General features: G+C 35.3%; 1 protein-coding gene across 1 annotated transcript; it reads right to left on the bottom strand.

Annotated features, from left to right (window-relative positions):
• Positions 1–1034: 1034 nt before the first annotated feature.
• Positions 1035–6691, bottom strand: LOC110891598 (cell division control protein 48 homolog C). The gene is made up of 10 exons (XM_022139291.2): positions 5911–6691; positions 4094–4641; positions 3595–3747; positions 3403–3519; positions 3205–3309; positions 3052–3117; positions 2866–2930; positions 2495–2696; positions 1635–1823; positions 1035–1052 (listed from the first exon to the last, which is right to left on the bottom strand). The coding sequence occupies exons 1-10, from the start codon at positions 6689–6691 to the stop codon at positions 1035–1037; spliced, it is 2244 nt and encodes a 747-aa protein (XP_021994983.2).
• Positions 6692–8530: the final 1839 nt, after the last annotated feature.

Below are 8530 nucleotides of genomic sequence, written 5' to 3'. Positions count from 1 at the left end.
CAACTTGAACCTTAGGTCTTCATTTCCTGCCAGATTCGGATTAGGTTGGCAGGTTTTACTCGATGCGTCAAGGTTTAGAAGTCAAGGAAATTTAAAATTTGTTATTTGTGATCACCAGGTGTTTACTTACAGATTAAGAAAAAGTGAAAATGATTGTATCTCAAGAATGCAAGCTCAACTTGTACTTGTTTAAACCCATACAAAGTTCCGATACGAAAAAAAAACAAATTCTAAAATCTATACCAAAACTCAATGTGCTAATCAAACAAAAAAAAATCATTAAAGTTATATTGGAGGTAACTTTGATAAATGATAAGAAGCTCTAGAACGCTTTGAGTAATGAAGTTTTACCTGCAAGAAAACATACAAGAATATTCAAACCAAGGTCTAGCTAAGATACCTTATATGCAACAAATTGACAACAAGGCACAACTTTCATTGCTGAATGTGCAAGTCATTATAGCATTAATTACTAATGTACTAGAATATTAAAACCAAGTTCTAGCTAAGATATTGTAGATGCACTTTGTGTGTGTAGCTAGTGATTGGTTATAACGTATAACTTTCGGTCATTGTCTAAACGTTTAAAGTATGTTTATGTTTGACTTTTGTGTTAATTGACCAAAGTCAAACGGCATCCTCCTATAGTTTGACTTGGTGTGTCTGATCCAAACGACAAGCATGAATCCAAACAAAAATGGTTGTTGGTTGGTTCTTTCAAATGACTTTGAGTGTTGCTTGGAACTACCATTCTCGTTTGGTTAGTGCAAACGAGATTAGATGTTGTTTGGTCAGGGGTCCAAACGACAATAGGTGTCGTTTGGCCCATGACCAATGTCCAATGTCGTTTCAATCAGTTGACTTTTGAAGAGAAAGTGTTGAGAGCTTATCATTTGTATATTGAAACAAAACTCTACTGAAGTCAATACATGGATTAGTATATCTTGGTGTTATTAATTGTATATTGCTTGGTTTGTGCTATCACTTGGATTCCCCACTTGTTATAGCATTCATAAACAAGAAATCATCATTGTTCAAAGATCAAATCTGACCTTCAGATATAAGATATACAGATATACACACAGCAAATCAACAGCAGGGCACAACTTACATTGTAGAATATATAAGGGATAGAGAGTGAATTTCAGACATGACAAAAACCTAATATAAAATTCACAGGTGACGTCCTGGTCAACCTGGAAGTAATTCATGGGTCATTAACTTTTTAAAATTTATGTTTTATTTTAGGAAGTAAACTAGCTAGTTGGGTAATTTATGCCAAATCTAAAAGTTAAAAGAGAAAGTAAAATAAGATTGTATAATTATATACATATGTATAGTATGTTATAAATTCTAAATCTTGATACAATTTTTTATTGTATTTTAATATCTAAAAAGAATTCGATTAAATGAGTTATATTTATGTCAACTCATGAAAATGCATATCATGTTCATGTTTATCTGTCTAACACGATTTTCAAATTCATATTCAGGTTTGTGTCAAATTTTGGTAGCCAACAATCCAAACACGACCATGTTTTGGATGTTGTCTTTATGCGAACAATGGCGGTTTATTTATAAAGATAGTGATGATGTATATGAAGACGACACCACATTGAAGTAGTTTATTATACCTTATCAGAGATGGAAGGGGAAATTTCTTCCAATGCTAGCGCAAAATGAGCAGCTTTGATAGTAGATGGCATCTCATCTAGATAGCTTTCGGATGATGAGCTAGATGCCCCCTCATGAATAGCAGCTTTAGATTTAGTGAAAGCTTCTGTAAGACCTTCTATAACAGCAGCCGTTGTAGCTATATCCATCTAAAATATGGTAAGTCAAACAAATAATATTGAGGTATTGGTTAGCGTGAAAATGAGGTCATGAATTACATCAAATATGAGTGATATTCGCGAGTATAGGTTTTTTCTACCCATGTTCGAGTCGGTTCCAAGTTGAACCTATGTACACGTTTAACGAAATGGGTGAAGTCAGGGAGATGTAGTGGGTTCACAAGTTTTGACCAGTTTATTTTTATAATCTTTCTCAGATTTTTTTTTTTTTTTTTTTTTTTTTTTTGTCATAGGCCACTTTAACATGTTGTGCCCAAATTTATAAGTAAAAGGAAATTAGGCATATGATAAGATTTGTAGTATAAACATAATGTTTTTATACACACTTAATTTTGTTGTAAATTTTAATTTTGTAGTACTAAATTTGCATAAAAAATCTAGATCCTACATGCCGGGTTTGTGTGAACCCACGAATACCCATGCCATCTTCAAGTTCATGTTGAAACTTCAGATTCGTGTAGGATTTGACTACCACCACATGAACACGGCTTGTTAGCAGCCACGCTACCAAATAATGCTATATTGGTCTATATCAATAAACTTGTGTATTTCACCACAAAAGGTATTGACAAACTTGTACAATTAAATGCATTTTTTATCATTGTAACTTGTTAGCATTCATAGAAGAAAGAAAAACGAACCATTCTTTTAAGATCCGATCCATTTAGATTTGCACAAGCCTTGCTCCGAGCAATAGCACCCAAGTCGACATCAACATCTAAAGGCTTATTCCTAGAAAGAGCTTTTAAGATCATCTCACGCTGCTCTTGGTTCGGCAGAGGAACATACATATGTGTCCCTAACCTTCCGGGGCGTAAGATTGCTTTGTCCATCACCTTTGGCCTAGAATAATCAAAACCCCAACAAGATCAATAACATTCTTTTGAACAACAATTTTTTACACCTATACACCATCAAATCATGTACTTGCAAAGGTTTAAACCCACACCACTTTTGATTGGACAAGCACCTAGACTACTTGATCAATAACTATAAACCATTTATCACTAACCTGTTGGTAGCAGCAATTACGTAAACTCCCTCGCGTTGATCATTACCATCTAGCTCTGTCAGTAGCTGGAAAATAAAAGAATATTCATTTTTAAGATAGAATATGCTTAGTGAAACATAATAGATATCTACAAATATTGACCCACAATGAGAAAGATTAATAATATGATTTCTAAAATTTGCTTACCTGGGTGAGTAGTCTGTCAACAACCAACCCCCCTTCCTTTCCACGCTTTGTTGTTATAGCATCTATCTAAAATATTAATCCAAAAAAAGTATAATGAGGTAATGACATTTGTCAAAATCAGTTCTAGAAAAAAAATAAACATATAAAGAAAACCTCATCAAAGAATAGTATGCATGGAGAACATGTCCTTGCACGACTGAATATAGTCCGCAATGCCAATTCACTCTCCCCATCGTATTTGTTCAGAAGCTCAGGACCCTTCACAGTAAACAAAAAAATATATATTATAAACTTTAGGGTATAACAAATGAGGTGGATCAAATATGGAAAGAGGTAAAATAAGTGACATACCTTAATGTGTATGAAATTTACTCCTGCTTCGTTAGCAACAGCTTGGGCAATCAATGTTTTTCCACATCCAGGAGGTCCATAAAGCAAAAATCCTGTCTTCCAATCTATTCCAAATTTCTAAAAGAATAGGAAATTAACTATAGAAATACCTTTTATTGAAATTGAATTTAACAATATATGCATTAAATTTACCTTTTCCAATTCAGGACATATAATAGGCAAGACTATGTTGTTAAAAAACTCTCTCCTCAACGAATCAAGACCTCCAACGTCTTCCCATGTGATTTTTGGTATGCTCGAGAATCCATCTCTTGTTATAGCGGGTTGAATTAGCTTGGCAGCTGCCTGTATGTATATAATTTATATTTTGAAAAAAATCAACAACAATCTCTTAACACCTTATTAGACAAAAAATAACAGTGCGTTAGCATAGGGTTAGACTTAGAAGTGTAACATTGTGGTCTATATAAATCACACCTAATGTAATTCTAATCACAACTTCTAATACAATGCTTTTCAAACAAAATCGCTCCTGCGCTCAGTTTGCAGGGGGGGGGGGGGGCGTATTTGACAAAATATAATAGCGCATTAGTATAGGGTCAGAAATGTAACATTGTGGTCTATATAAGCCACACCTAATGTAACTCTAATCACAACTTCTAACACAATACAATTCTCTGATTTAACTCACCTCAAAATCAGACATTGTGTAGCTACAGTTGGCAATCTCTTCATGAGTCCAACAATATCCCTTCCTCCACCAGCCTTCATTCTTTCTAGAATGTTCCAACTTTCTTTCAAAAATTCTGTGCATAGCAATGCCACCAGCCTTTTTCACCAAAGCTTCTAAATCAGCTCCAACAAAACCTGGAGTGGACCTTGCAACTTTGATCAGATCAAAAGCACCCTCAAGTTTTATATTTTGTGTAAGTGCAGAAAGAATCTCTATTCTAGCAACTTCATCTGGAACACCTAATTTGAACTCACGATCAAAACATCCCGTCCTTCTTAATGCTGGGTCAACAGCATCAGGTCTATTAGTAGCACCAATCACCAAAACATATCCTCGTTTGTGATCACCCATGCAGGTCATTAATTGTGTCACGATACGTCTTTCCATCTCCCTTCCAAGGTTTTCTCTTTTTGAAGCAATTGCATCAATCTCATCAATGAAAACTATAGATGGTGCAGTTTTGTATGCTTTCGAAAACAGCTCTCTTATATTCTCTTCTGATCCACCTGATAAAGTTATTGATGCAAAGAAATTATATATTATTCTAGTTACCTTATAGAATGGCAATAAAAGCGTGAGATCGTGTTCGTTGTAAACAAAATACTAAAAAATTTAGGTCACTTGCATCATGCTTATAAATCTTAAGTTAAAAAAATACTCCATACTTATAAAACTGAAAATCTTAATCGATAAAAACATCAAAACCTACATACAAATCCTAAGTTGTTAATACCTTAACATAAAAACATACTTCATACTTGAAAAACACTTTAACATACGTAAAAGGTCCGACCCAATGCGGTATATTTTGTTCAAATACCGATTGCCACATCAAATGCGACAATGCATTTACATCACCACATGATACCTTAACATAAAAAAAAATACTTCATGCTTAAAAAACACTTAGACATACATAAAAGGTCTGACCCAATGCGGTATAATTTATTTAAATACCCATTGCCACATCAAACGTGACAACACGTTTACATCACCACATCATACGTTAACATAAAACATTACTTCATACTTAAAAAACACTTAAACAAACGTAAAAGGTCTGATCCAATGCGGTAAAATTTGTTCAAATACTGATTCCCACATCAAATGTGACAATGCGTTTACATCACCACATCATACCTTAACATAAAATATACTTCATACTTAAAAAAACACTTAAACATACGTAAAAGGTCTGACCCAACGCGGTATAATTTGTTCAAATACCGATTGCCACATCAAATGTGACAACGCATTTACATCACCACATCATACCTTAACATAAAAACATACTTCATACTTAAAAAACACTTAAACATATGTAAAAGGTCTGACCCAATGCAGTATAATTTGTTCAAATACCGATTGCCACATCAAATGTGACAATGCATTTACATCACCACATCATACCTTAACATAAAAAAAATACTTCATACTTAAAAAAAAACACTTAAACATATGTAAAGGGTCTGACCCAATGCGATATAATTTGTTCAAATACCTATCGCGACATCAAATGTGACAATGCGTTTACATCACCATATCATACCTTAACATAAAAACATACTTCATACTTAGAAACCCTTAAACATACGACCAAATGCGGTATAATTTGTTCAAATACCAATCGCCACATTAAATGCGACGATGTGTTTATATGACCACATCATGTGTGCCTGATCCACACATTTTTAAACCAAGCCTAATCCTAGAGTAATACAATCCATATAGTGTGAATAGTATGAATATATGATAAGAAAATTAATGTATACTACCTGATACACCAGAGACAAATTCAGTGGCTGAAATCTCATAAAATGGAAGTCCAGACTCATTAGCAATGGCATGAGCTAGTTTAGTCTTGCCACAGCCAGGCGGCCCGTATAACAAGATACCAGCCATCCGACTTCTTGGGTAGTTACAAGATACCTGTGGATTATATAAAGGAAGTATCACCTTGTGCTTCAACTCAATCAATACATCATCTATACCAAAAAGGTCCTTAAACCACGGCCCATCCTCTTCTCCATTGGCATCATCATTAGGCAAACATTTCGATTTATGTGACAACGTAGCTTTCGCCACTGTTGGCTTAACAGTTTTACCTCCCATCACCAAATCAACTTTTTTATCTGTAGCCAACACTACCTCTACATGTTTAGATCCTTTCTTCTTCGGCTGGCTGCAAACTTCTTCCTCAGACTCTGATTTGGATGAAGACGAAGAAGATGAAGACGATTCCAAAGAGTCTGATTCAGATGAAGACGATTCCGAAGAGTCTGATTCAGATGAAGACGTACGGGCGTTAATTTTGGTAGCTGGTGATGATCGATGGCCTTCTTGATAGCTACTAAACTTCCGCTTACCTTTGCTGTTGTCGGAATCTAAGGTTTGCTTGACCATCCTGGTGAACTGTTGGGGTGTGTGGCGACAGTATTCTGGATGTTTTGCGCGAAGACAGTTGACGATTTGGATGGTGGGCGGAAATGAGCTGCCGTATGTTTCCTGTATACGGCGGAGAAGGAGTTTTTGGAACATCGACGGCTGGTTATCCATGGGTGGTGATACGGCTGCAGGTAAAGAAAGTGGGTGGTTTTCGAAAGTCAACACTAAAATATAGGTTTGTTATATAGGTTTGTATATTAGGTTTTGGTCAGTGAGGTTTATACTTGAGCTGATGTGGCAAGCTATCACGTCTCCGACCACTGCAATTCAACATTTTCAATGTAAAACTAACTACATATATATTTATATATCACAAATTTATTAGCAACTCTATATTTATATTATATTATACTAGGTGAGAATCCCGTATATTACACGAGTTGAATAAATGTAAATTTATATACTAAATAATAAAACAATATATATTTAAAAACCTCGTTTATTAGACGTGTAGAGCTATACGCATCGTATATAGAGCTATACACCAAGGCTATAGAGCTATACGCATCGTATATAACCCATCAGAATTATGTTTGGTTATTTTGATGTATTTGTGGTATAAATTCTCACCCGGTTCCAACGTTAAATCGCTTAAAATATATAACCATTAATGTTATACTATTAAATATTATATACCGTTAATTTTTTTTTTTGAAAAACGTATATACGATTCGAATATATTATATTGTCATCGTTTAAATTAAATTATTATACCACGGGTATTGCGGTTCAAATGCTATAAACGTTTAAATATCATAGGTATGACCATATACACTGCGTATAGCTCTATACGCAGCGTATACGTGTAACCTTGTATGTTGCGTATAGCTCTATACGCTGCGTAGGTACAGGTAGGGTTTGGTGTGCAAATAGCTATGTTGGTGTGCAAATAAGTAGACCCTTTGGAAAACCTTGTCTGATAAGCTTCAAAGAGGAGTCTTCTTCACAAATGTCCAAGGAGAAGCACAAATATATTAAAAGGTGTCATAAATAAATTTTGTTGGTTTTCTTAAGGGAGGTTGGCCCGGGCGTTCGAGTAACGGTGGAGGGGTGGTGGTAGCCGATCGGGTACACTGCCACCACCATTTCGGATATCCAAATAGGTAAGCAAAATCCTGTAGAATGGAGGTGATGATTGTGTATGTATGTTTGCCGAGGGAGGGTGTTGACGAGGAACACCGGTGTCGTTCGTTTTTCGTTGGGTTCATGGAGGGAAGCTAATGTGTCAACAAATGATTAGTAGGGTGGAGGGTGTTGACGAGGAACACCTTGTCCACCCTAATTTAGTAATAATAGTTTGATGAGGTTTGTATAGGCTTCGACTGTATGGTAGGTTTTTTTTTATTTTGTTATCTAGATGCAGGCTTGTGAGATGATGTGGCAAGCCCTTATCGGGCTTGTCTATACAAACGGTGGGACCGTCTAGTGTACCCTGAGAGTTACTTTAGACTATGGTTTTCGAATGAGCAAACAACTTTTCAACCACTGTGCATATATATGCTTAGACTAAAGATCAAATGCAAATACGTTTAACGTACAAAACGTACGAACTGAAGGTTTTGCTGAAAAAACACGGTGACATTTTCGTAATTATCAAAATTACTCTACAAATGATCTTGTAGGGTAATTTTGTAAAACTATCTTGTAGGGTAATTTTGATCTTTGTAGTTTAATTTTGTGACACCTTGGGTTCTCCTGCATGTTTCTGTTATGTTTGTAACTTTGTGGAATTAATAAACGAAGCCTTGTTTGATAATTAAGTGAATTATTATGTGCTAGTTATGTGAAAATGTGTGAATTACATATAGGTATATATATGATTATTATTAATGTGCACATTTAGTATGTGACTCGAAACCATCGATTCCGACTCGAGACCGCCTTGTCTCGACTCGGGATCTGCTGACTTGAAACGAATGGGCTACACACCCATGTGACTTGGCCCAATCC

Source organism: Helianthus annuus, chromosome 11 (genome assembly GCF_002127325.2).
Source record: "Helianthus annuus cultivar XRQ/B chromosome 11, HanXRQr2.0-SUNRISE, whole genome shotgun sequence".
Lineage (NCBI taxonomy): Eukaryota > Viridiplantae > Streptophyta > Magnoliopsida > Asterales > Asteraceae > Helianthus > Helianthus annuus.
Note: the sequence above shows the minus strand (reverse complement) of the source record. Positions and strands in the feature narration are given on the sequence as shown.

Coding starts and splice junctions, on each gene's coding strand:
- LOC110891598 (XM_022139291.2), bottom strand. CDS start 6,691: ATGGATAACCAGCCGTCGATGTTCCAAAAACTCCTTCTCCGCCGTATA. Junction 4,642..5,910: donor ATTTGTCTCTGGTGTATCAG/GTAGTATACATT, acceptor TAACTTTATCAG/GTGGATCAGAAGAGAATATA. Junction 3,520..3,594: donor TATGTCCTGAATTGGAAAAG/GTAAATTTAATG, acceptor CTATTCTTTTAG/AAATTTGGAATAGATTGGAA.